At 47.2% G+C, this 27901-nt stretch overlaps 1 protein-coding gene across 1 annotated transcript; it reads right to left on the bottom strand.

The window, feature by feature from the left end:
* Nucleotides 1-459: 459 nt before the first annotated feature.
* MFSD2A (major facilitator superfamily domain containing 2A) lies at nt 460-26437 on the bottom strand. Its single transcript, XM_003766532.4, has 14 exons — nt 26033-26437; nt 22795-22920; nt 15178-15302; nt 9800-9923; nt 9159-9237; nt 8766-8914; nt 6868-6958; nt 5967-6085; nt 5586-5669; nt 4582-4665; nt 4264-4376; nt 3094-3237; nt 2762-2938; nt 460-1012 (listed from the first exon to the last, which is right to left on the bottom strand). Exons 1-14 carry the CDS (start codon nt 26120-26122, stop codon nt 952-954), a joined length of 1566 nt encoding a protein of 521 aa, XP_003766580.1. The 5' UTR covers nt 26123-26437; the 3' UTR covers nt 460-951.
* Between the last annotated feature and the right edge of the window lie 1464 nt (nt 26438-27901).

The raw sequence follows: 27901 nt of genomic DNA, 5'->3' as shown, positions 1-27901 counted from the left end.
GTGATCAGAAAGAATGAAGTGGTCCTTAAAAAAACAGCAAAGGATCATCTACCTGAAGAACAGGTAGAAAGGGAATATCATTTCTAAAAAGGAAACAGCTGTTTCCTGGAGAAATCCTGGAGCAATGGAGCTTGTCAGTTGTGACTAAGAAGACTTAGAGAAGGAGATCAACTGGGCTGACTGCTGAGGGGCCTGGAGGGAGCTGTGTGAAGAACTGATAACAAGTTAGCGAGATCTGCTGGTCCTCTCAGGATGTGTGAATGAAGACCTTCCAAGGCTTGTCAAAGTAATTAAGGCTTGTTCCCAGGTCAAAGCTGTTTCATAGTGTCACAGATTGAAGAGCTCTTTGACACACACACTCTCCCTCTTTCTCTCTCTCTCATACAGACACAGACACACAGAGAATCCATTATATAGTGCAGTGTGAAAACAAATTATAAAGAAGCAAGTCTAAAAATGTTACCATTTATCCAACTTTTTTATGTAAATTAATAATATTAATAGCACTGTGGCACCTAGTTTTTCAGACATATACAAAACAGGAGAACATTTCATATGTACACAGTCATTAAGTTATTAATTAGGTTCTTTATAAAAACTTCTTTCTACATTAGTGTCTGGGATCCTGGAGCAGGATCAGTCTCTGGGTAGTTGCAGTCACAGCCCCATTGGGGCTGGTCAGTCTAGTTGGGGGCCAGTTTCCTTTGGAAAGAGAGCCCATTTTGGGGAGTGCTGGTGAGCAGCAAGTGCTTCAGTAGTCTCTGCAGTGTTCACTCCTCATCTTTTAGAGGCCCCCTGGGGACCTAGAGACCAGATGGCTCCCTAGGGTGGCCTGGGTACAGGTGGGCATGATTTTCAGCCCTGAGTTTATTGCCCTTGACCTGGGCTGGTAGAGCTCCTCAATAGACCCCAAGGAGCAGGGGGTGGGCCTCCAGGTGGTATCACATGTTCCTAGAGGATGCTGGCCAGTTCTGTAGAGTCCGTGTCAGAGCCCGAGCTTCCTGCTTCTTCCCTATGTGACCAGGAGAGACAGTGAGGTAAGGAGTCATAGAATATGTCCCCAATGCCCCTGCCCCCCTGCCTCCTCCCAAGAGATATGTTCTCGAGCATCCCTATCCCCAGGACAGACTCAGCTACTTTTTATCTCTTGAATGCCCAGCACTCTAACGCCTCAGTTCCCTGCACCTGGAATGACCTGCTACCTGCTCTTCATCTTCTGGTTTCCAGACATCCCTTTGAGTCCAAGTCAAGAGCTGACTCCTCATGGAAGACTGCCTGGATTTCCCTGGGCATGTCAGGACTGTTCATCCTCCCATCTCCCTTGGTACCTCGCTAATGTACATTATGCAATCCTGCACAATACAGTTAGCTGACTGGACTGTAATCTCCATGAGGCCCAAGGGCTGTGTACCTAAATGTGGTATCTCTCCAATGCTCAACAAACAGTCAATAGATGTCAGTTTTTGTTGAGCATGGAAGACTTGAACTGAAATTAGCAGAACTGGAAAAATAATATTTATATAAGTGGCTATATCACTGTGGATGGAGATAACAATAAAACAACTTCCCACACTAAATGTGTAATCGTTATGAACAAATTTGGTCCTGAAGAAGAAATAGGAAACTGTACCTCCCTCCCTTCTTTGCAGAAGTGAGGGATTATGGATATGTAATATTGCATATCCATATTGTCAAGAATCAATTGATATACTGGTTAATTTATTTTTTTAAAATGATAATAGCTTTTTATTTTTCAAAATATATGCAAAGATAGTTGTCAATATTCATCTCTGCAAAATCTTGTGTTCCAATTTTTTTCCCTCCCTCTCTACCTCCCTCTTCTCCAAGATAGCAAGTAATCCAATATAGGTTAAACATGTGCAAGTCTTCTAAACATATTTCCACATTTATTATGCTACACTAGAAAAATCAGATCAAAAAGGAAAATAAGTGAGGAAGGAAAAAAAAAAGCAAACAAGCAATCACAATAAAAAGGTGAAAATACTATATTGTGATCCACATTCAGTCTGGTTAATTTTTCTAAACTGCTCCTTATTTTTATTTTTTTTATTTTTTGTAACAAGGCTTCCAGGACAAGTAGGTTGTACAATAAATAGAGCACTGGGCCCAAAGTAGGGAAGACCTGAATTCAAATTGGGCACCAGACACTTACTAACTGTGTAACTCTGAATACATTACTTAATCCTACTTGCCTCAACTGTAAAATGAATTGAAAAAAGAAATGGCAAACCAGCTTAGTATCTTTGCTAAGAAAACCCCAAATGGAGTCACAAAGAGTTAGGTGTGACTGAAATGACTAAATAACAAGATTTCTCTTTCTCCATTAAAGAAATGGAGGTGATGTAATAACAAAAGATATTGACAAAAACCAAAAATAAGTATTTGTTGAATTATATTGGTGTGAATGGCAAAACAGAATGGTTTAGCAGAAAGAGCTGTAGAATTGGAATCAAGAGAATTGGGATTTGAACACTGGTTCTGGCTCTTAAAAACTTTGTAGCCCTGAGCAAGTCATTTTCCCTTTCTTGAATCTCAATTTTATCATCTGTAAAATGGGGATAAGAATCTTTACAAGTACTAACCTCATAGAGATTCTGTGAGAAACCAGTTTTGGAAACTTAAGTGCCAGAACAATGGATGCTGTTCTTTAGACTTGTCCTCTAGCCATCCCTGACCCTCCCTGCTTACCCAGCTGCCCATGACTGCATGGTCAATCTGCCAGGCCAGTGCAGGTGCTTACCTGATCACTTGCAGGGCTTTCTTGTTTTCCCGACGTTTTTCTTCATCAATAGGATACAGTTTGAAGACAAACAGACCCAAAAGGATGAGGCCGATGGGGACAACAGTCACCAGAATCTTCAGAGTGAACTTGACCGCTTCGGGCTGGGAGCAGCCCCTTGTCAAATAACCTGCAAAGCTGGAGAAGGGTTGGGAAGGGGAAGAGAAATGGTAAGGGTAAATGCTAAGAGCTCTTCCAGCCTCAGTGTCCAACACCCCAAACTCCCCTTCTCCAAGGGAACCTGATAGGGCAGGGAGAAAGCCTTCAGCCAGTCATCCCAGGGACTCACTCACTCTAGGCTGAGAGTAGAGATGCCCAGGGAGACACCGGAGGCAAATTTGGTGAAGAAGACGTAGAAAGAAAAGAAGATGGGTTCATGTCCCCTGGCGTTGGGCTGCTTTAGATGGAAGTCATCAATCACATCGGGCAGCATAGACCTAAGAGGACAAAGATCATGGTGAGAACAGCGGCTCCTACTTCAATATCAACATGAAATTTGCAAATATCTTTTCTCTTTTTTTCAGCAGCATTTTTTTTTTCCAAATACATGTAAAGATAGTTTTCAACCTTTTTTTCCCTTTCTTTTAGTCAAGGCAATTGGAGTTAAATGACTTGCCCAGGGTCACATAGCTAGTGAGTGTTAAGTAACGGAAGCTTTATTTGAACTCGGATGCTCCTGAATCTAGGACTGGTATTCTACCCATTTTCCTTCTAGCCCCTCCCTTCACTTTTGTAAAATTTTGAGTTCTGTATTTTTTTCTCTTTCTTTTCTCCCTAAAACAGAAAGCAATCTGATTTAGATTAAATATGCGCAATCTTTTAAAACATATTCTGTAACAAATAACTTTTCTAGCAAGAATTCAATAAAATCACTATGCTTCAAAGTGACTTTGCCCAAGTTTACACTGCCCGTGTCATGGCAACTCTTGAACTCACGTCTTCAGAGTCTAGCAATTTTTTCACTGTATCTAGTCCAGATCTTTAATTTTATAGGAAAAATCCCCCCAGAAACAGGGGCTTTGAGGGGGGGCGGTGAGAAGGAGAAAGTGGGGTATTGGAGCCCCAGAATACTTAATCTCTCTTTTCATATGCAGGTATTCACAAAATGTTAGAGGTGGAAGTTTTTATGTTTCTCATATTACCCACCATCCAACCTAACATTATCCCCTACTTCCTCAGGTGCTTCATGTGACAAATAAGGCAGTTTAGCATTAAGGGGATTATAGGTAACCATAGAAGATTAGGGGCCACGGCTCTATCTTCCTCTTTTTCATTTCACAGATAAGGAAGCAAAGGCTTATCGGGATCAGTAGACCAATTACTTATAGGCAGATTTAGAGAGCGTTTAGTCTAAACTCCCATTTATTGAGGTGGAACTGAGACCTGGGAGTGTTCAGTGGTTTGTGGAAGGCTACAAGTCCCGTTGTCAGGCCCTGCAAAGCATCCCTGGAATTCTGACTCACCAAGGCAGGAGGAAGGCAGCGGCCACACTGACCCCAGCAGCCACGGCCACCACGTAGGTGACAATCAGGTTACTCTCCATCAGGGCAACCAAGATGAGGAAGGGGACAGCTGACTGTGGGTGGAACAAGTCCGGGTCAGTAAGAACAACTCCCTGCCCACCTCCCCCCCCTCCCCACTCCCCCCCCCCCGCACTCCCAAAACCTAGCTGACATATTCTGCATGTTCTTCCCCCCACCAGAGTCCTGCCCCTTCTTCTAAGTCCAAGGCAATGGCAGCCCGCCCTGCTCCCCTTCACACGCGGCTGCCCCCTCACTTACCGAGATCCCCACATACACGGCCATCTTCTTGCCAAACCGAGTCAAGAACCACTGCCAAATGGGGATGGTAAGTGTGGCTGAGAGCTGGGAGCAGGAGAGAGACAAGTATGGGTGAGTCAAGGGCGGCTCCCAAGCCAGAAGCTCTGACAGGTGCAAGGACAAGGAAGATGCTGAGAGAACTGGGACCTTCACTGATCTGGGCTCACTTAACAATCCCTTGGGTAGGAGACACTGCAGGTCCCATTTTACAGATGAGAAACCAGAGGCCCAATCTGGGAAGGGACTGGCCCAAAGCCACAGAACCAGTAAGTGTCGAGCCCGGGGCTCTCCTGACTGAGTCCAGTACTCAAGTTAAGCAACTTGAAGAACCTGAATTTTACCAAGGAAACAGAGTCGGGGAAGGGAATAAAAGTCACCCGCTATGACTGTGTAACCAATAAAGTAATCCGAGAATAAACTTTTGTCCTGGGAAGCGCAGCCCAGCAAGAGGACGGATCTCTATTCCCCGAGAGTGGGGGGGGGGGGTGCGTGAGTGAGTGTGTTTGAGGGCCCTGGGAGAGAGCCTGGATTATAGAACCAGCTCCAACACTCGCTGAGTGACCTTAGCCTCCACTTCTCTGGTCATAAAATGGGCTAGCACTACCTATACACATGACCTCCCAGATATTACAAGGAAACGATTTCATACAGTACTGTGGAAATAAGAGCAATTATTTAGACAATCTGGGTGCTTATACCAGGTTCTCGTTCCCCCCCCCCCAATCTCTCTCTCTCTCTCTCTCTCTCTCTCACACACACACACACACACACACGTGTGGTTTTCTCATTCCCACCTCTCCTGCCTGCTAGAGGCAGGAATAAAGGAACCCCTGTTCTCTCCCCCTCTGGGCCCCCGGCCCCCTCCCCCAGCAGGCCTGCCCATCAGTCCCGGCCAGCTTTCCTCCTCCCCTCCCCCAGAGTCTTGGCTGGGCTCTCCCAGCAGCACCCCTGTGTGTAGGACTCACCATGATGGCCAGGAGCAGATTCTGAAACTCATTCCGGAAGCCCAGGGTATAGGTGCAGAACAAAGCAAAGTTTCCTTCTACCAGCTGGGAGGGGAGAGAAGGATACTCTGAGTAGCCAGCCCTTCCTCTCGCAGTGCCGCTTCCCCAGCATGAAGCCCCCCAGCCCCAGGGTGCCTGGGGCTCCAACTGTCCTTGTCCAGAGAGGGATTGGGGGAGAGGGATCTGTTCTGGTCACTCCCTCCCTCCCTCCTTCCCCCCCAGGGCTCTGAGCATCTTGGGCTCCATCTCTCCTTGTATGGGCTAGAGTGGACCTGGGGTAGGGTTCTGTTCTGGTCCTTCCTCCCTTCCTTCCTCCCTCCATCCCTCCTCCCACCATCTTACCATGAAAGCTAGAGAGGTGAATAAGAAGCCAGCAATGAGTTTAATATAAGGGCCATGGTTCATGACCAGTCGGAGCCCTCGGAAAAAAGAAGGCGGCTGCTCCTTCTTCTCACAGGGCTCTGTGGGCCAAAGAGATGAATGGTCAGAGGGAGGTAAACAGTAAGCTTCAAGCCTCCACTTTCCACATCCTCAGGGCAAAGGCCTCAGTTCCCCCCCCCTCCCCCTCCTACTGATGCCCCAAGTCCATTTGGTCCCCAGCCAAGGTCCTGCCAGGACCTGTCCTTCAGGCTGAGGGTACAGGGCGCAGGCTTCCTTTCTCCTCCCCTGGCTGAGGACAACCAGCCCCCCCCTTCTTAGTCTCTGCAGCACTGGCTACTCCTCCAGTAAAAAACTGCCTAAGCTAAGCTCAGGATGGAGGGACTGGGAGGCCAGCTCTAAAGCTCTGATCTCCCCAAGTTCTGGGGGCCTTAAAGCCATAGGAAGGGAGTAACAAGGCCAGTGAGGGGCTCCTTCCTTGGGAAAGAGGGAGGGATAAGAATCTCTGCTGGGTGAGGATGAAGAAAAAATGCTAGAAAGATCTTAAGATTTGAGCTAGAAGGGATTTTAGATTGCCTAATGTCTCATTTTAGAGATTAGGAAACAGATCCAGGGGAGAAGGGCCTTGGCCAGAATGAGCAAGTTAATTACAAAGCCAGACCTGGATCTTAGATGGCATCTGTCCAACTCTCTATTTACCAGTGGTGAGATCTGAACCCAAGGCAGGAGAGGACCCCAGGCCCAGGGGCTGGTTTGGGGGTCATTAGTCTCATGTGGGTTTAATCCCCAGGGCCCCAGATGCCATCTTTTTGTCCCTCATCCCTGCTTCAATTCTCAGCCTCTCTCCAGAGGCCAGTCCCCTCACCTCTGTGCTCCTGCACACCCAGAGACAAGATGACCGCACAGAGAACGTAGATGGATGCGATGACTCCGGCAGCCAGCATGTAGGCATTCTTCTGTAGAGGAGAAACATGGGGGAGAAGGTGAGGAGGGCCCCTCAGCAGATCAGCCCCAACAGCTCCAGCCCGTTCAAAACCATGCAAAGGATGTGAACTTCTGCGGGCAGAGAATGGAGAAAGAGTGAAGGCGGAGGTTCTATGGAGGGGCTTGGGGCCCAGGAAATGATGGAAGCAGGAAAAAAAAGAAAGATGGGGGGGAGAGAGGGAGGGGAAGGGAAAGAAAGAGAGAGGGGAAAAGGTGAAAGGGAGGAGGGAGGGAAAGAAAGAAAGAAGGAGAGGGAGAGGAAGAGGGAGGAGACAAGGTGAAGGAGGAGGGAGGGAGAGGAAAAAAGGAGAAAGGGAGGGAAGGGAAGGAGGTTAGGAGAGGAAGAAAAAAGGGGGAGAGGGAGGAGAAAAGGTAAACAGGAGGGGGAGAGAAAGGAAGAAATAAGGAGGGGTAGTGGGAGGAAGAAGGAAGGGGAGAGACAAAGAAGAGATGAAGAAATGGAGAGAGAAGGGGAGGGAAGGGGAAGGAAGGAAAATGATAAGTGAACAGAAAGGGGAAAGAGGGAGGGAAAGTAGAGTAAGTGGAGAGAAGGTGGCAGAGGGAGTGAATGAGGAAGGGGGAGGAAGGAAGAATGTGAGGAAAGAAAAAAGAGGGGGAAGGGAGAAATGAGGAAGAGTGAAGAAAGAGAAGAAGAAGGTAGGAAGAGGGAAGGAAGGAGAAGGAAGAGGAGAGAAAGACAGGAAGGAAGAGAAAGAGGAAAGGGAAAAGGGAGAGAAGGAATCAGGAGAATTTGAACAATGGTCCAAACAATGGGCTGCTGCTTCAACAGAACCAAAATAGCCTAGAACTGAAAGAAATTACAGGAACCACCAAGAGCAATCTGATCAGGGATCTGCTCTCATCTGGGGAGAGGCCATCCTAATCCTGCCCCAACCTCTGATGAAAGTTCTCAGCCTAGAGCATCCCTGGCTCTGCTGGCCCCTTAATGAGCTCCTCCATCATGAGGGTCTCCATTGTGGTGACTGAAATCTTCCTCCCTGCTTCTGGCTCTGCTTGCCCAGACTTTATCACTGTGTGCCCATCTCCCAAGTTGGTAAGTACCCCCTCCCCTGGGCTGTGTCCCCCTTATATTATAGTAAGCTCCTTGAGTCCAGGGACTGCCTTTGAGATAAGCTTCTCCTCTCTCTAGTTGGCAGTAGGCATGTAGGAGAATGAGCTTCACTTTTTCAAAGAATTACAGTTGGAAGGTTATTTAATGGAATACATATAACTGAGACCTTGGAAAGGTCCCTTAACCTCACCTACCCCTCTGAAGGATGATGGAATTAGACAAGATGATCTCTACAATTCCTTTTTGCTCTAAAACTCATGATCATATATTCACGGCTGCGTACTCTTGGGCAAGTGGCATTTTACTTACTATTCTAGATCTCAGTTTCCTCATTTGCAAAATAATCCTTTGCCACTTCTACTCCTGTCCCCAATGTTTGCATTGTAACCATAAAATAGTATACTACACATAAGCTAGGGTGCTAGGTGCCTACCAGGGGATAGAGTGCCAGCCCTGGACTCTTCTCACACACTTACTAGTTATTTGTCCCCGGGTAAGTCACTTAACCTTCAGTTTTCCCATCTGTCAAATGAGCTGGAGAAGAAAATGACAAACCATTCTAGTATCTGCCAAGAAAATCCCAAACGGGGTCGTGAAGATCAGACACAATTGAGTAAGTTATGATTATCGTCAGTTCCATTGAGCCCCCTGATATCTAGGGTCTCAAACTAAGTCTTGGGTTCTGGGAGAGGGTTGGAGGGTCTTACCGTATCATTCAGAGAGCTGGTATCATGTGTCTGATTCACCTCCTCCACAAGTATGTCAGGATCTTGAATACAGGGAGTGTCCACTTTGCCCACAATTTGCCCTTGAATGGCAGTGCCCAGCACTGTGCCCAGCACTTCTACAGTCATCCCTGGTGGTAAAAAGAAAAAAAGTGGGGGTAGTATTGAGGTCCATCCTGGAAAAGGGATTCCTCCAGGACAAAGGTCAAGGCTAAGACTCTCTCCAGAGTTCCTATTTCCCATCCCACCTTAGGGAAAGGCAGGGATCTGGGGCAGATGGAGGGGCATCTCTGAGCAGGCCTGTCTCCCTTCCTTTGGCAAAGGGCCACTGGATTGCATCAAAGCAGTTTGCAGCTAAGGAGAGAAAAGACTTACGGTATGCTGTGGCTGAATCACGTTCGCTCTGTTCTGTGCTGATGAACATGGTGAGGGCCGAGTATGGAACATGGAAACACTGAAAGAGAGAATCGGAGGTCAGTCGCTCTCCATGGGCATGGGGATGCCCGCGGACAATAATTAACCCCTCCTCCAGGTAAGATTTCTGGGAGTAATCACAAAGCCTCCTTAGGCCTTCTCTTATCCAGGCTAAACACCCAGTCCTTTGGACTGGTCCTTCTGCTCTTCCTGGTTCTCCTCCTAGCTTCTCAATACCCTTTCTAAGAACCTATTCCAATATTCCTGATGTGACCCAGCCTCCCAGGCAGAGGGACCTAACTAGGGGACCAAGAAGGCAGCAGCCCCAGCAGAGGCAGGCCCTTTGCTTCTCTTCAGAGCCCTCTCATGCCCGTGTCCAAGGGAACTTCTCCAAACAGGCCAGTGGAAGACAGCAGAAGGGAGCAGAAGGACTACAGGCTGATCTATGTGATTTGGGGCCCAGTTTGTCCTCTTTGTATCCGTTTCCTCTTTTGCCAAATGAAGGCTTTAAGAGACTTGACACCCTGAGCCCACCTAAGTGAGAGACTCCCTGAGGGGATGGTGATAAGAGGGTTTGGGAGATTCAAGTCACATTTACTTACTGTTACCAGTGTCTCAAACAGGCAATAGAAGACCAGGTACCACAAAGCCTGGTTCCTGGAAAAGTCAGGAACGAACCAGATGAGAAAATAGGCGATCACAGCCAGTGGCGTGGAAAAGATTATCCTGGGGGAGGAAGCAGGGAAGTTAGTAAGCCAGTGATGAAGAACAGAGAACCCCCCCACACACACACACACACAACTCTTCTATTTCATCTGCCTCCCTCACCATCCAGTAAGTTCAGCACCATAGATCTCCATCCCTCCCTTGTCCCCAGAAGAAAACTAGAAGAGCGAGGGTCTTCCCTCATGCCCCCAATGCCAGGGTAGAAGAGGATATTTTTTTCTCAAAAGTCATACATCCCAGAGTCCAAGCTGAGGAGAGCTTAAACAGTAGTAGCAAGAATAATACTTCATTAGAAAGTCAAACTCGCTGTTGATACCCTTTGGCTGTGTGACCTCAGGAAATATAGTTTACCAGTGTGGGCCTCAGTTTCCCTAACTGTAAAAAGGAGAGGGTTGAACTATTCAATGTCTAAGGTTCTTTTCAGCTCTAAATCCTATTATGGACTTAGCTGGAGTATGGAATGGGGTTTAAGGCTAGATCATAATCCTGGAAGGTGGGGGGGGGGGGGAAAGAATTTGGATGTTAGAAAAAACAAGAAACTATTTATATAGTCCTTGAAGATTTACAAATCTCTTTCCTCACAACAATGCTCTGAAAGAGCCATGGTGCAGGAAAAAAACCCTAGATTTGTGTCAGGAGACTGACACTGTTCCTTTCCTTCTTGTTCTCTGCAGATGGATGATTTCCCAGCCTGGCTGGCCTTAAACCCCTCAGTGAAGAACCTCAGGGAATATAGTATTCCTTAAACTGAGCCAGTATGCACTGGGGGAGAGGGCCTGGACAGTTTGGTTTCTCAGGGAGGACTCTAAGAGAGAGAGAGAGAGCGCGCAACAGAGAGAGAGGGAGGGAAAGAAGGAGGGAAGGAGAGAGAGACAGAGAGAAGAGAGAGAGAGGAGAGAGAGAGAGAAATTCCACCTAGCAAAGATGCAAAAAGGGAAAATGTCTTCCAAGTTGGATCCTGTTCACTTGATTCCTTGGTTCCTGTATGAATAAAATTGCTAGGCTAGTTCTATTTCCCCCCAAGGAGTTGGAAACACGGGAGGGTGGCCAGCCTAGAACTGGAGCAGGGAGACCAGGATGCAGCAGACTTTCCCACAGGTGGGCCCTGCCTATCCTACAGTTCTCAGGAGTGTGGGGCTAACCCTGTCTTTCTGAGAAAGCTGCACCTTCTTGGAAAAAGAGAGGGTGTCAGTTACCTCCTCCCTAGGGGGAACTCCAAGCCATCCTGGTAGGAAGCGGCTGAGGCTGAACAATGGGGTCAGAGGAGAGTGGGTTAAGGAACTGATATCTTCTCAGACTGCCTGCTAACCAAGGAAAATCCAAGGTGGGGTCCCCAAGAACAGGTTCAGAGGTCTTCTAAGGATTTAGGGTCTCAGGGTGACTCTTTCCTGCTTTAGGACTGTAACTATATGATGATAAATCATTTTTCTCCAAGCCTGTTTCCCCGTCTGTCAAATCTTTGGCTTTAAAGATGGTAGATAAATGTTCCCATTCTAGAGAGACCTCCTTGTGGCTTCCTCCCCTGATTGGTAAATACCCTGCCTGAACCAGCATTTCTTGTGGGGCCCCTGCCATGCTCATTTCATTCCTGATTCAACTCCTTGGCTGCACTTCTCTGCTGGGCACCCTCTCCTTCCTTCCTTCCCACTTTTTAGCTCTCCTTCAGCTGTTCTCTTCTTTCATTAGATGGCAAGCTTCTGGAGGGCAGGAATGCCTTGTTTGCTTGTACTTGTATTCCCAGTGCTTGGCACATACTAAGCAATTAATGACGGATTTATTTATCTCTTCCCTCATTTTACTGATGAGGAGGCCCTGAGTAGAGAAGGGTCTGGACCCAAGGTCACCCAGATGACAAAGTCAGAATTCAAATTGACTCCAAATCTAGTGCTCTTTCTACAATCTTCTCTCCCAGAGGGCCGATCAAACAATTAAGTGCACATTATGTACCTACTATGTGCTTTTTATTAAATTACTACTATTGCCATTACACTACTGTCACTACTAACTCCCACTATTCCTACTGTTCCTATTACTTCCATCATCACCACTACTATTATCACTAACATTAGAACTACTACTAATACTACTACTACCAAAGTCACTATACTATACTACTACTACTACTACTATTACTACTACCACCACCAGCACTTACTACTACTTCTACTACATTACTAGTACCATCACCAGTACCACTCCTCCTCCTCCTACCACTACTACTATATTACTACTACTACTACCAGCACCACCACTAGCACTACTATTATTACTACAAGCGCCACCACCAGCACTACTACTACTACTACTATTACTACTACTACCACCAGTACCATCCCTCCTCCTCCTATTACTACCATCACTACTACTACTATAGTACTACTACCAGCACCACCACCAGCACTACTACTACTACTACTATTATTACTACTACTACCACCACTACTACTACTATACTACTACTACCAGCACCACCAGCAGCACTACTACTACTATTACTACTACTAATATTACCTACTACTACTACCATCACTACTACTACTATACTACTACTACCACCATTACTACTATTGTATTACTACTACTACCAGAACCACCACCAGCACTACTAGTACTACTACTACAAGCATTACCACCAGCACTACTACTACTATAACTATAACTATAACTACTACTACCAGTATCACCCTTCCTCCTCCTCCTCCTATTGCCACTACTACTACTATACTACTATTACCAGTACCACTATCAGCACTCCTCCTCCTCCTATTACCACCAGTACCACCCCTCCTCCTCCTCCTCCTACCACCACTACTACTATACTAGTACTATTACTACTAGTACCAGCACCACCACTAGTACTACTATTACTCCTCTTCCCACTTCTACTATTTAGGAGTAGTACTTCTGCTACTACAATGGCTGATGTTATGCCCCGTGCTAGTGCTAAAGACACAAGGACAAAAAGGAAGCAGTCCCTTCCCTCAGGAGCTTCTGTTCCATCTGGGAAGATGGCCCGCGTACAACACCAGCACAAGACAGTCCAGGGGAAGGGAAGGGGCTTGTAGCTGGGTGAGGGGCAGGACGGGGGGAGTAGGAGGGAGAGGGTGCCGTGCCCGGGAAGTGTACGGGAAGGACCCGGCTTGCAATTCGGAGAGGAGCCGGCCCATTTTGGGGTTTCCCGAGACCAGGGGACCAGCCAGAGATACTTCTCCCAGCTCCGGCACGGTCGGAGCGGTGCTTGCCAGGACACAGCCCTGCTGGGCAGTCTCCAGGCTGCTTCCCGGGCATGGGCTGAGGCTGGCACTCCCGCCTCCTTCCACGCCCCCTTTTGCAAGCCTCTACCCCGACTCCTTCCAGGGATAAGGAGCGAGCCCGGAGCGAGCAGGAGCGGCTGGCACGGCTTCCCCCTCAGCCACCGAAGCAGAGGAGTTTGACTGGGAGTAACCCCTGACCTCGCCCAGCTCGGGGACCAGCCCCAGACACACCCTGCCTCCTTATTGGCTGGGCTGGGTGGGGAGATGCCTAGGGGCCGAACCACACCTCCTTACAGACCATCCTGAGTCATCGCCAACGCGGCGCAGAGCCGGCTTCCCGATCTCCCTCGCCCGGTGCCCCCTCCCCAGTTCCAGCCGGGGCCCTGGCCCGGGCCCAGCCGGGACAATCACGGGATCATGGGCTTTCTTAAGCTAGAAGGGACGAGATCACCGAATCCAACTGTTTCCTCTTACAGAGATGTAAACACGGCTCTGCCGAAAGGGCAGTGACTCCTCTAAGGTCCCACAGTTGGAAGATGGTGGAGGTGGGAGTTTCAGCCCCCCGGGAGAGCTCCTGGCCCCCTCCCCCCAGAGCCTGGGGGGACACGCAGCCGGGGAGGAGGGGGCTGCGGAAGCAGGTGAAGAATGACCACTATAAGAAAAATAAACGCCCCCGAAGTCTGCTCATCCTGGGGGGGTTTGGATCAAAGACTGTCGGCCTCAAGACCTGGCCCAGAGTTGGGGCAACTGCATGGGAAAGGAAGCCAGGCCAGGGGTGGGGAGGGCTGGCCAGACCTTTGAAGGCCGGAGGGCTAAGTGGGGGGTCCCAGGAGTGGGTAGGCTCAACAAACAGGAGGCACACCCTGCCTCCCCCCAAGCTCCAGGCAGGATGTCCTGTAGGGAACCATGGCCCGCCACCCCCAGCCATCCAGCAGTCTGTTCATTCAAGGATCACAGGATTGGAGAGCTTGAAAGGACTCAAATTTAACCTCATGCAAACCCCTCTTATTTGAGAAACCAAGACCCAACAAAGGGAAATGTTTTGACCAAGATCACAAAGATGGTAAATGTCAGGGTCAAAATTTGAACCCAGGGCCTTCGATTCCAAATCCACTTTTTCACATTCATCCAGGTCATGTCCTGGTGCAGGATGCCCGCACCTTGTTCTTTGCCACCTCCCTCCTGTCTTCTTCAGACAATCAGGCAATGGATTAAAGCTCTTTCCGAAAAATCTGGGGGCTGGAGAAAGCCAGAAGGCTGCCAGCCAAGTCCTTCACCCCCGGCATCAACCCCAACTGCCCAGGACTTTGCTGTATAGTGGGCAACATGCAAGAAACGGCAGGTGGGGCTGGTGAGGAGGGGAAGGATCTGGGCAGAGAGAGACCTCTTCCGCAAAATCAAATCCCCCCTGAATGAAGAGCTGAATAAGGTAGATCTCCCCATTCCTTCTGCTTATCACAGGAGGTAAGGGGACTCTGGGAAGCAAAAGAGCAGAGCACTTGGGGTTCATCCCCCTGTGGAGCTCAGAAATGCCCCAGAGATTGGATGGGAAGACTTTGAACCCAAACATTATTTGGGGCAAAGGACACTGCCCCAGCTGATACTGGGGTATATGACTGTAGGACAAATCTTAGCCAGCTAGCCAAGTAAGCAAGAAAGAGAAATCAGTAGGCTTTAGGCACTATGCCCAGTCTGTTTGGAAAAGGACATCCTGGCTGGGCTCCTATGCCAACCACAGGGGAATGATCAGGAACTCGCTGGGAATAAGCAGAGGGGAGGCTAGGGATCAGTCATCCAGGTCCTAGAACAGGCTTATGACACCCCCTAGCTGCTTACGTCATTCCGGGCCCAGCTCCTGTGTCATGCTTGGGGTCACTTGTAACTTTAGAGTTCATTTCATCAGTACAGGTAGTAGGTACACAGGCTGTCCAGCAAGGCTAGAGTCAGGGGGGAAAGCTTAAGTAGTGGGGGAGGCAAAAGTTCTGTTAGAGTCTTCTTACCAGGGCATCAGACGTCCCAAACGGCTCCAGGAAGATTTGCTGATGCAAAATCCTACCAAGGGGTCAGTGATGGCATCCCAGGCACGGCCCACAAACAGAATGATGGAAGCAGAGAAGGGGTCCACCTGGCAAAGGTTGGGGGAGAAAAGATAAGAAAGGAAAAAAATGAACTCATGGAACCACCCTAGAGCTGTACTCTAAACATTCCGAAAGCTGTCACAGAAAGCCGTAAAAAAATCTCAGAGAGGGCTCTTTTTAGGTTACATCCCCTTTGTCAGCCTGTGAAGTGTGTGGGGCCCTTTCAGAGTCATGCTTTTATTAATATGGTGGATTATGGCAATAGTTTTTCTACTATTGAACGAGCCCTGCATTCCTGCTATAAATCCCACTTGGTCATAGTGTATTATTCTGCTGAGAAGCTGCTGTAATCTCAGTCATGTTTTTAAATACATAAATTAAAATGCATAAGATAACTGGGAAACCAATTATATTGAAATACAATATGTATACATATATATACACACACATATATATTTTCCTTTTTATTATTTTCTTTTTTCTGGTTACACATGTACAATAATTTTTTAAAATTATGTATTTCTTTATGAATCATGTTGAGAGAGAAAAATCAAAACAAAAGGGAAAAACCATGAGAGAAAAAAACAGAAGAAAAAGGAAAAAAAAGTGAACAAGGCTGATTTACATTCAGTCTCCATAATTCTCTCTCGGGGATGCAGATGGCGTTTCCTATCCAAAGTTTATTGGAATTGCCTTGATGACTGAATCACTGAGAAGAACTAAGTCTTTCCTAATTGATCATTACTATATATATATATATATATATATATATATACATATATATGTATATACATATACATATATATGTATATATATACTTTTTTTTTCTGGGTGAAGAACCCCTGATCTAGTCCAACATTTGAGGGGATAGTGACTTATCCAGAATCACAAAGATAATCACTTACTACCTTGCCATATCACAGAGAGAGATCTAGTTCATCTGTCTTTGGACAGTTCAGCCCTGAAGTGCCCACCAGCAACAGGAATAAGATGTGGTAGAGGCTGCGGCTTGAGAGAAAAAGCCTCATCCTTGTTTTCAGGAAACAGGATTGAATTTCAAACGCAAAAACCAGGATTCCATGCTCAGTGAGTGCCTATTTGAGCTTGAGTAAATCATATAACTCCTACAAGCTTCCTTCTGTCCCATCCAGAAAATCTGAAAGCTTCCTTATCTCTAGAAGGCCTGTGGCTGCAGACTCCCAAGCTGAACACCATCCCCATGCCTGTGTGACATCAGACACTGGACCAGATCAGCCCTCACACTCGAAATCTCAGTGGCCTTCCTCGACTTCATTTCCTCCAGCCAATCAAACTGGTTTTGTTTCCCTTCTTTCCTCCCCCTTCCCCCCTCCCCCCATTCTTTCTTAGTAAGATCATTTCTTCCTATTCTCCCTTTCCATCCCCATACCTACAGCCATCATGCTCTGATCATGAATTGCCTAGAGCAGGGATTTTTATTGGTCCTTGCATAGATTTCAGAGGGTCTGTGAACATGGAATGGGGGAAAAAAGACACTTAGCTACCTAGCTGCCCTACTAATACAATTATTATAGAGTAAAAAACGATTAACTGATTGAGTAGTAATCTTAGTATATACATACATATATATGTGTGTATATGTGGGTATATATGTATGTGTATATCTATATATCTAGAGAGAGAGAGAGAGAGAGAGAGAGAGAGAGAGAGAAAGATGCAGAGAGAGAGAGACAGAGAGAGAGATCTTAAAAAAGGTCACCTCACCCACCCCCATAATTTTATAGATGAGGCCCAAAAAGGTTAAATGATTTGCCTAACATCACACAAGCATTAAGTGGCAAATCCACATCCTATAACTCCAAATTCAATTAATCAACAAGCAACTTTTTTTTTTTTAAAGTGTCTACTATATGCAGGCACTGTGTTAGACACCAAGGATACAAAGTCCAAAAAAATTTTGAAAAAAATTATTCAAGGGAAATGTAGCCTCTCCAATACACATCATCCTTTCAGGGATGTGCTGATAAATGTTTAACAACCAGCTCAGGAAGGAGAGGTATAGCTTGTATGCAGGACATACTTTTAAGTTTAATTTGCTTTATTAACATTTTCTAAATCTAAACAATCAATAAGCAATATATCAAGTTTTGGTTTGTGGTATTTACCAATTTCCAGCATCTAAAAGCTCACCTTGGAAATTTAACAACCAGATCTAAGAGACAGTTTGAGCTGACTCCAGAGCATTCCTGCTTGCTTGCTCTGATAGAGAACTTCATGGTTAAAAATCATCTTCACAAAAATTGCACATGTTTAACCTATATTAGATTACTGGCTATCTAGGGGAGGGAAGAAATATGGAACACAAGGTTTTGCCGGTGAATGTTTAAAATTGTCTTTGCATGTATTTTGAAAAGTAAAAAGCTATTATATATAAAAAAGAAATCTTTATAGAACTTAAATTTCACGTGATCCAAACAGTCTTGTGTGTTGGGGCAGTGGAGGGACAGGACTTGGTTTCATCGTTTCAGGAAATTCCCACTGAAGAAACTTCCCATACCAATATACATATGCAGGCTCATCTAGGATCTGCCGGACTTAAGCCATCAGCAGGGTTCTCTTTCCTCCATTCTGCCTCAATGTACCCACTCCAAGCAAGATAGGCAAAGCATTATTACCCCCATTTTACAGAGCAGGAAACTAAGAGACCCTCTTAAAGACACACAACCATTAAGGCACCAAACAAGTGTTTATTTCTTTCTCTTTCACTTCCCCTATCTCTCTGAAGAAATACCTACCTCCCTTGACACCCAGCTCTCCTGGCTGGTGTGAAGAAAATACTTTACAAACCAAAAAATTCCATAGAGTCATTATAGCATTATTAGGTAAAGTGTTGGGAGAGTCAGAAAGCTTCATTAGATTCATGTGTGGGCAAATCAGAGCAGCATAGTTTTGGAACTGGAAGGAATTTCAGAGACTAACCCCCTGATTTTACTGGTGAGCATATGAGGTCCAGAAATGACTTGCCCACAGTCATATAGTTAGTCAGTGGCAGAATCAGGATTTGAACTCAGCAAATCCAGCACTTTCCCCACTGTGTGCTTCCAAGTCATGGGAGGTAGGTATTTTTTCAGAGAGGTAGGGAAAGTGAAAGAGAAGGAAATAAACACTTATATGGTGCCTTCTATGTGCCAAGCACTTTACAAATATTATCTTATTTGATCCTCACAATAACACTAGTAAGTGGGTACTATTATTCCCATTTTATAGTTAAGGAAACTGAGGTCAAATATCTTGCTCATGGTCACACAGCTAGCAATTGTCTGATTTGAACTTCGTATCTTCCTAACTCCAGGCATGATGTACCACCTAGAAACTTAAATAGTCCTAGGGAGCTTTCCATTATTTTCCATGGGCCTTCTAACTGGTTTCTCTACCAGTGTAACCATTCCTGAAGAAAAACTTGGAACTCATAAATTTCTTTACTAAAAAAAACCTTCAATAGCTTCAATAGATTTCTTTCCAAGGAGAATAGAAATTCTTGAGAAAAGCTTGTCAATTATTCACACACACTCCCTGGTAACTCTAGGCTTTGGCTCCCGCACTTAATCCCTTTCTTTATCATCCTTTAAGATCACATTTGCCCTTCAAAGCCCAACACAAGTCCTACTTTTTCCAGGAAGCCCTCCCAGGAAGCTCACAGGGATTTCCTTCTTTGTCCTCTTATAGCCCTCAGTGGGATGTCAAGGACAGAATCCTGACCTGAAGTCAGGAGTCTTGGTTTCAAGCCCTGGTTACCTATGTGAGCTTGGGTAAGTCACTTCCTTTCCTAATCCCGAGTTTCTTTTTCTGAAAAAAAGAAAAAATAATACTTCCCACCCCCTCTATCACAAGGCTGAAAACCTTTAAAAAAGAATCCTTAAGAAAACCTTATTACAGAAATGAGAGCTTTTAATACCTATAATTACAATAATTATAATTTGGCTTTTCTCTTTCCCACCTGAACTTTTCCTGCATAGTAGTAATCATTTCTTACATTTTGTTGACAGCCTGAGAGAACTCCTGTCTAAGGATTCTCCCCATAAGTATAGAAATCCTCTTCATTCCAAGTATAGAAATTCCTTCCCTCTAATAGCTACTTAGTTTCACTGAGTGGGCCAACAGAAGTATGTGAAGAAGCCAGTTACAGCATCCAGAGGTTAGGGACAGCTCTAGGGTCACACAGCTAGTAGGAGTCGGGGTGAGTGTATATGTGTGTAGGATTTGAAACCTATGTCTATGTCATTGCAAAAGATTCATGATAAAAAATGCTATCCACCTCCAAAGAGAGAGTTAATGAATTCTGAATGCAGGCTGAAGACTTTTTTTTTTTTTTTGCTTTCTTTATATTTCTTGCTTTTTTGCAACTTTCTGGCTAGTATGGAAATATGTTTTGTATGACTTCATATCATAACGTAATGCTTGCTTTTGCAGTGAATGGAGGAGGAATAGGAGGGAAGGAATACTGCCGTACCCTTCTTGAGCCTTTTTTGCAGTAAGCTAGGGAGCATAGTAGGGACAGTTACGTGGCTCAGTGGAAAGGGTGTCAAGGCTTGGAGTCAGGAATGCTCATTTTCCCGAGTTCAAATCTAGCCTCAGATATTTATTACCTGTATGACCCTGCTTGCCTCAGTTTCTCATCTGTAAAATGAACTAGAGAAGAAAATAGCAAACCACTAGAGCATCTTTGAAGAGAGTCAGATATAATTGAACAACAAGAACAAAGCACAATGGGTAGAATGCTAAACCTGGAATTAGACTGGAAATAGAGTTCAAATCCTGATTCACACACTTTTGGATCACTAACTGTGATCCAAGACAATCCCAACCTCTCCAGCCTCAGTTACCTCCTCTATAGAATGGGGATAATAATCCCTCTTACTTTCCAGGACTATTGTGATGATCAAATGAAGTAATATTTGTGAGATACTTTGTAAACCCTAAAGTGCTGTTAATGTTAGCTATTATTATTAGTATCTCTCTTTAAAAATAAGGCTAATATTCCAACTCAAACTCTGTTTCTTCTACAATCTCTATAACTTTCCCATCTCTGTGCTCACATTGATGTTCTAAGTTTGGAATTCCTTCTCCCATTCTTCTCTGTCAAAGCCTTATCTAAGCTTCCCCGAAGGAGATACAATGGGATGTCATCCTCACTTTCTACTCTGAGAATTCTTTGTTTTCAGTCACGTCTGACTTTTCACGATTTCATGACAAAAATACCGAGTGGTTTGCCATTTCCTTCTCCAGCTCATTTTATAGATTAGAAACTGAGGCAAACAGGGTTAAGTGACTTGTTGAGTCCCACAGCTAGTAAGTGCCTGAGGTTGTGTGCTCTGTCCACTACCCCATTTGATTGCCAAGAAAATCCTTCCTTTCTTCCAAAGCTCATTTCCAATGCCACCTCCTACAGGATGTCTTCCCTGCTCTCCCCCACCAGCTGCTAGTGCCTCCCCCTTAAATTAGCTTGTATATATCTGGTGTTTACTTTAAATAAAACCGGTTGTCTCATCCAGAAAGAATGGAGCTACAAGAATCAAAGTTTGCCTTTGTAGATCCAGGGCTTAGCACAGTGCCTGCCTTATAAGAAGGTGCTTAATAAATGCTGATTAAGTCATCGTAGCAATAGCAGATTGGAGGCAGAAGTCCTGGGGGATTGGGGTGGGGTGGCCATCCTGGATTTCACTCTTACAGCTGTGTGATCCCTAACCAAGCCTTTTTATTCCTGAAATCTGGGCTTTCTTCACTTTTAGAACTGGCCTAATAATCCTATCCAAGACTAGGGAGGTGGAAAAAAACCATTATGTAACTGTTAAATCACCATAGCAAATGGAGTTGCTCTCCTAGCATTCACTGTGGAGGTCTCTGGTCAAAGCTCAGCCTTGATTTTCTCAATATTTGTATTAACATCTGATGTCAACTGAAGTGCAAAATTGAATTGCTGAACTGTGAACTCCCTGAGGGCCAGACTTAATGTTTCTGTTTGTCCTTTCCCTAGGGGGGTTCAATAGATCTTTGCTGAATCCACTTTGGCTTCTCTTCTCTCTTTCTCTCTCACTCTGTTTCTCATTCTCTCTCTTTTTCTCTCTTCTTGCCTCAGTTTCCCATCTGAAACCCCAGCACTGAGAAAAAAAACATTTTTTTTTAGCATAATTTAGATCTGCCCCCTTTTCTGGGTTTCCCTTCTTGAGAAAAAAGGGACGGGCATCCTCCAAGCAATGTCCCATCACCTTCTGGGGAAATCAGTTAAGCCTCACATTCTGCCTTTCCTCAAAAGAATAAATGAAGTATTCCCAGAAGAGGCAGTACCCCTGCCAGAAGCATGGAGGATGGGCTTAGGTTGGGCTGGCACCAAATGGCAGCTGGATGGGCTTAGGTTGGGCTGGCACCAGATGGCAGCCGGATGGGCTCAGGCCCTGCTGCCCTGTCAAAGTTTCAATGTTCCAGTTCCCAGCCTCCACCCCCCCCCCACCTCTAGTAGAGGGGAAAGGGGTCAGATTCACCCCTCCCTATCAGCTAATAGCCACTCCCTGAAATCCCCATGCCAAGGCCCCTGTTTGCCCCTAAGCCAGGGACACAGTGTGCCCATCTCTTCTTGGAACAAATCGATCAACCAATACCAACAGGCAAGCTTTTCTCTGCTGACCCCCTTCTCAACAGGCCCACACTTATCCCTACTCCCTTATACCTCCTGCTTCCTTTCACCAACTGAAATGGAAGGGAGGAATCATTTTTAGTTTTCCTGTCCTCTCTCCACTCCCACCCCTATCTTCATCTACATCTGCCTTTGGAACAAGTATAACCCAAGGCCCAGGAAGCCGCCTCACACATTATTTTTGAGGGATAGAGTCTTCTGTTGCCAAGCATCTAGGACTCAGAAAAACTCACGTTTGAACTCTACCTCAGAAACTAACTAGTTATGTGATCCTGGGCAAGGCGCTTAACCCCTCTCAGCCTCAGTTTCCTTATTTTTTAAATGGAGGTAATAAAAGCATCTACTTCCCAAGATTGTTGTGAGACTCAGATGAGATTTCACATACATACATACATACATACATACATACACACACACGCACACACACACACACACACACACACACACAATGCTTTACAAACTTAAAATGTTAAATACATCATTTTAAAATCAGCACTTGAAAGAAGGCTCTGTCATTAACTGGCTTTAAGACCTTAGGCAACTAACTTAAGGTCTTTGGGTCTCAGTATCCCCATCTGTCAGTAGACCTGTAACAGCTAGACAATCTAGGTCTGTGATCTCTCCCAATTCTGCATTCTATATTCTAAAGCCCTCCTCAGCTCTAAAATCCTAAATTATTTGGTCCTTCCCAGCTCTAACAGCTCATTATACTCGAGTCCCTCTCAACTCTAAGATCTGATGCTCTCAGGTCTCTCCTAGCTCTGTGACTTTCAGAGGAAAGAAATAGAGAAAGGGAGAGAGGAAGGCAAGCTCATCCCTTTGGCATACATAGTCCACAGCATCATCATCCTAGAACCAGCAGCACTTACCTGAGCTACATCCAGCAGGTAGATCTGAAGGAAGAAGCCCAGGGCACAGCCAGTGATCTGGTAGGGAGCACCCCCCACAGCATAGCAGAGCTTACTGCAGATGGTCAGTTGTTTCTTCCCACCTTTCTGTAGGGACAAGAAACAGTTCAGTGGGTTGGTCTAGCAAGTCCCCATCAGACCCCATGCTCCCCGGCCCCCTTCTCCCAGGACCAGCAAGCTCCCTTTGTGGGGTACCTCCCCACGTCCCACAGGCTCCCTGATTTTTCATCCCCTCTTTTCTTTCACTCACAGTCAGAACACTCCTCACTTTGAGCAGAAACAAGGAAAGAAATGCTCATTTCTAGAGCCTGAGGACAGGGAAAAGAGAAATGGAAAATAAAAGGAAAAGGGATAGGAAGGAAAGTGCTTATCCCTTCTCCTAAACAGGATCTCCAACTTTTGGGTTAACCCAAGGGTTCTTCTACCCCCATCTCCTACCCTCAGACCAAAGACAGGCTCTAGTCAGAAGACATATGGGTGAGAAGGGAAACAGAGCAGGTTGCAACAGCCCAACCAGTCCCTTGCCTAGTCCTGCCACAACCTGAAAATCCTCTCCAAGGCATCTGGGCCCTGGGCCCAACTCCACCCTCACCCACCCACCCACCCAGGACTGGGTCCCACTCTCCCTTTTCTTGAATAGACCTGTCTATAGAGGGTAAAGAGAAGTGGGACAGGGGCTTAGCCCTATGAGCCTGGGCTTACAGCTGCTTTCTTCCATCTGGTCAGATCAAGGTCTCCCCAGTTCCTAGCCAGGGGTGGGGGTTGGGCTGGTGCCCAAGAAGGCAAATTCACTCCAAGCCTCCAGGAACCTCCGGGCCCCCTGGGACTTCACTGGGGATGAGGGAAGGTGGAGAGTTCCCCAAAATATGGGGTGGAGAATGTTCTCTAGTCCATCCCAAGTGATCATTAAGAACTGTTCCCAATGCTACAAGCCCTACCTCAGCCCCTCAAATGACCTTGACATCTCTTGGTTGCCTTCAGAGAGATTAAGCTTTCATTGAAGGCAAAGGCTGTTCACTATCCTTAGTGTTATTTAATACATACTAATTGAACTGAATGACATTGGGCTCCTCCTGCTTCAACCTGCACCTACCTCTCCCAAGAAGTCTGGAAACCCAAACCCTGAATTCTGTCAGCTCTGCCACCAGCTTTCATTCTGGCTTCAATTTCTACCTCTGTAAATGGACTGAATGACCTTCAATTTATTATGAGGGCAGGGGTGACTTGACTAAACTCTTTCTCAGGGTTTGGCACACAGTAGGCATTTCATAAATTTGAAATGATCTTCTACAAAGTCTCTTCCAGCTCTGAGCTCTGAAAAGGGGGGGCTAGTGTTGGAATGGCATGTTGAGGCGGGACCACAGGGGCAGAAAACTAGGATTACTCATCGTGGAGGATTAATAGCTGAGGTTGGAGCCCCTTCAAGGAGCAATTAATGAAATTAAAAGGTAAAGACAGTCATCTCAGAATTCCAAGCCCAGTTTCCCTGCCAGGCCTCCCGAGCTGTTGCTGGAGTGGTGGTGGGGAAGTAGTCCTGCCCAAGACCCCTTCCCTAGCAAATCTAGGCTCCAAGTAGCTCCTGGAAGGGAGTGGGGGGAAGGGGCTGGAGAAGGCCGCAGGGGGCAGACAAGAGACAGATGCCCGACCTAGCCCAACCCAACGCATAGTAGTCTGCTTCTAAAATTAATTCGAGAGCCCCAGGAATGGGCGGGGACAGGGAGTGGTGGGGACACCACCCAGGCCCCGTAGGAGAGGGGGACAGGAATCGGGAGGAGGCAACCTCGGGGTCTGAGCTGAGCGTTTCTGAATTCGGGCCCAACCACCCGGACGGGACAGGACTGTGCTTCCCAACGGTCCGAATTCTGCAACCCCACGACTTTCCCGGGATTCAGACATAAGCGGGCAAGAGCCAGCGCAGCCTCTGAACACCCCAACCCCTTTCAGATGGAGCAGGAGAACTAGGGAGGCTCGCAGAGCTAAACCTTCCTTTCCATCTCTCCATCCCTCCGTTCTGTTCTGCTCCGCTCAGCGCTACTCAGCCTTGTCTCCTTTAAGAACGATGCCTCTGTTCTTATGAATGAACTTGAGGGTAAAGCCGGGCTGGGAAGGGAAGGCCGGGTCCTGGGTCCCGGAGTCCCGATCCTGCGTCTTAGACTCCCAATTGGTAAGTACAGGGCTTCGGGAGCCAGGAAGCCGGGCGTGATGAGGTAGCGGAGTCATTCGCCACCACATGGAACTGGCAGCCGGCTGGCCCAGCTATCCGAGAAGGGAGAGGAAGGGGGTGGGGTGGGATAGCTCGCCTGATCCAGCCCCCCGCCCCACCTGAGCTGGAACTGAACCTGTACCCCCAACCTGACGCCACCTTCTTCCCCTCAGCTGGAGCCTTCCACTAATCATTCTTCCTTTCGGGTAGGACTCCAACTCTCCCCGCTCCCCGCCCCCCACCCCCCCCTCCCCGGCCAACTGTGTGATCGCTCAGCCTGCCCGGAGTCCCAGCTAATCGTCTCCTGGAACCAGCCGCGTCCGCCCCTTCCACCGAATAAATGAGGACTCTGCATCCCTGGCCCCGAAATGGAAACTGCCCTCCTCCCCATCCTGGCCCTAAGCGTCACGCTCTCGCCTCTCCAAATCTGTGTCCCCACCCGGAGATCGCTCCTCCAGCCCTGTGGCTCCCCAGAATTCTGTCCCCCACCCTTTCTTATCATCTTCCCCATCACCAGCCCTTTTGCCTCCACCTGTACCCCTTCACAGTTCCCCCTCAACCTCAAACTGATCCCCTTTCCCTAGACCTTTCCCTTCCCCATTCCCATCTACCCTAAATTTGTTCCCCAGATCCACAGTCACCACCACCACCTGCTTCCCTTTTCCTTACCAAATCTCTGCCCCGCTCTCACCGCGTTGTACGTCCCCGATTCTCTCAGTTCTGTGTCCCTGACTCTACCCTCCCAGAACCGGGACTCCCCGTTACCAGCCTCCGGCCTCCAGGTTTGTACTCCTTCTATCCTCTCTGTTCTTAGTACGCCTCCCTTTCCCCAATTTATCCCCCCCACTCCCACCCACAATTGCCCGTACATGCCGCGCCACTCTAACCCTCCAGTTATCTGCCATCTCCGGACCCAAGATCCTCCAGCCTTGGGCCGCCGCCATCCTTGCCCCAGTCCCTCAACACCATCCTGCTCCCCTACTGAGCCCTTCTCACCTGAGTCCGACGGGTCTCCTCGCCCCGGAGGATGCCCGGGGATAGCAGCCCGGTGGCCGAGCCGCTCTCTGCGCCCTCGCCTTTGGCCATGGCCGGGATCCGAGCCGAGCTGGGGCGGCGGGGGCCGCGCTGGGCTTTGAATGAAACGCAGCGAAAGCAAAGCGCCTGGCGGCGGAGCCGGCTACGAGCTGTCTGCCCGCCCGCTTTCTTTCTTTTCTTTTTTTCCGCCGGGTCGTGTGTGTGCGTATGTGAATGCTTCTCTACTCCGCCTCCTTTCGGTCTTTTCTCGACTTTCCCTCCTCCGCCTCCTCCTCCCTTCTTAAAGACCTGCCTCGAAGATCCGCCCCCTGCCAATCAACGAGGCCTGCCCTCGGCTCCGCCCCAGGCATTGGCTCGACTTCTGCTTTGCCCAAGGTTCCTGGATCCCCTCCGATGCCCACGGCTCCTCTCAGCACCCCATCCCACTTCCTGGGCCCTTTTATGCTTTTCTCATAGGCGGTGCCTGGGGGCTTTACTCCAAACGCCTGCCGGGAGAGAACGAGCCAGCTGGACCACAGTAGAATTCTACCGTGGGGGAGAGAAAAGGACCCGGGTGTCCGAGTTCTGAGAATCCCATTCCCAGTCTTGGGACCAGAGAAAGGCTCCTTCTCGGAGCTGAGGCACTTGCTACGGTCTCCGGAATCTCCTGAAGCAACGAGCCAGCCCACCCACCATTTCACCTTCCCAGTCCTGGTCTTCTCAATCCCCCCCCGCGCCCCCCCCCCCCCCCCCCCCCCCCCCCCCCCCCCCCCCCCCCCCCGACACTCTAGTCTTACAAGTATTTACAGTATTAAGTATCTGCTAAACACCAATTTGGACCGCTAAATGGTGCAGTGGATAGAACACCGGGCCTAGAGTCAGGAAAACTTGAGTTCAAATTCGGCCTCAGATACTTACTAGCAGTGTGACTTTGGGCAAGTCCCTTCACCCCATTTGCCACAGTTCCTCATCTGTAAAATGGGGACCCTCTGGAGAAGAAAATGGTAAACTACTCCAGTATCACGGCCAAGGAAACTCCAAAAGGGCTCACGAAAAGCCCTATGGGACTTAAAAACAACAAAAGGCAAGTGCTGGAGGATATAAAGACCTAAAGAAAACCAGCCCCTACCCTTTAAGGGTTTACTTTCTATTGGGGGATACCATATGGAAATAGGCTTATTATACAAGATAATGTGTGAGAGTGAAAGCGCCCCAGCCCCCCAGGAGTTTCAATTCTGTAGAGGGATACTATATGGAAATAGATACTGGGAGGAGTGAAAGGGTAAATACTGCTCTCTGGAACTAGAAGCAGCGAACTGACTTATTAAAGAACTGGTGCAAAACCATTCATCTTAATTAGCATGTTTTAAAAATCAAGTCCCGATCCGAAACAAATATCCCCCAACTGGAGAACCGGAGATCTATGTGAAATCTGAATCGAAGCGACTTCTGAGTGTTTGCTGCTTCATCTAATCAAATGTTAAAACTTCTGATAAGAACTATCACATCTTTGTTTGGGGGAGGGAGAAAGGGAAATCTAGGCAATATCAACATAGGATATCGATAGAATCTACTTTGAAAAATTAATAACCTGTAGAATTTATATAGTGATTTAATTTTTCAAAAACTTTACGTAGATTGTCTCACTTGAACCTCACAACAGTCTGAGAAGGCAGGACTACTTTGTCAGCCCCGTAACACAAGCCAGCTCTGTACCTCCCGGTAACGGCTCCGAGGGGTACCCCCGAAGAATTGTCTTCCTATCCCTCCCAGCTGAGCTGAGGTAACTCTGAATTTTACTCTGCACAGATCACTCACATTCAAGTTGACCCATTCCTAGCCCCACTTAGA

The sequence above is a fragment of the Sarcophilus harrisii genome, chromosome 3, assembly GCF_902635505.1.
Source record: "Sarcophilus harrisii chromosome 3, mSarHar1.11, whole genome shotgun sequence".
Lineage (NCBI taxonomy): Eukaryota > Metazoa > Chordata > Mammalia > Dasyuromorphia > Dasyuridae > Sarcophilus > Sarcophilus harrisii.
This window is presented reverse-complemented; position numbering and strand designations above follow the sequence as displayed.

Coding starts and splice junctions, on each gene's coding strand:
- MFSD2A (XM_003766532.4), bottom strand. CDS start 26,122: ATGGCCAAAGGCGAGGGCGCAGAGAGCGGCTCGGCCACCGGGCTGCTA. Junction 9,238..9,799: donor TGTTTGAGACACTGGTAACA/GTAAGTAAATGT, acceptor TCTCTCTTTCAG/TGTTTCCATGTTCCATACTC. Junction 3,238..4,263: donor GCTGCCTTCCTCCTGCCTTG/GTGAGTCAGAAT, acceptor TTGTCCTCTTAG/GTCTATGCTGCCCGATGTGA.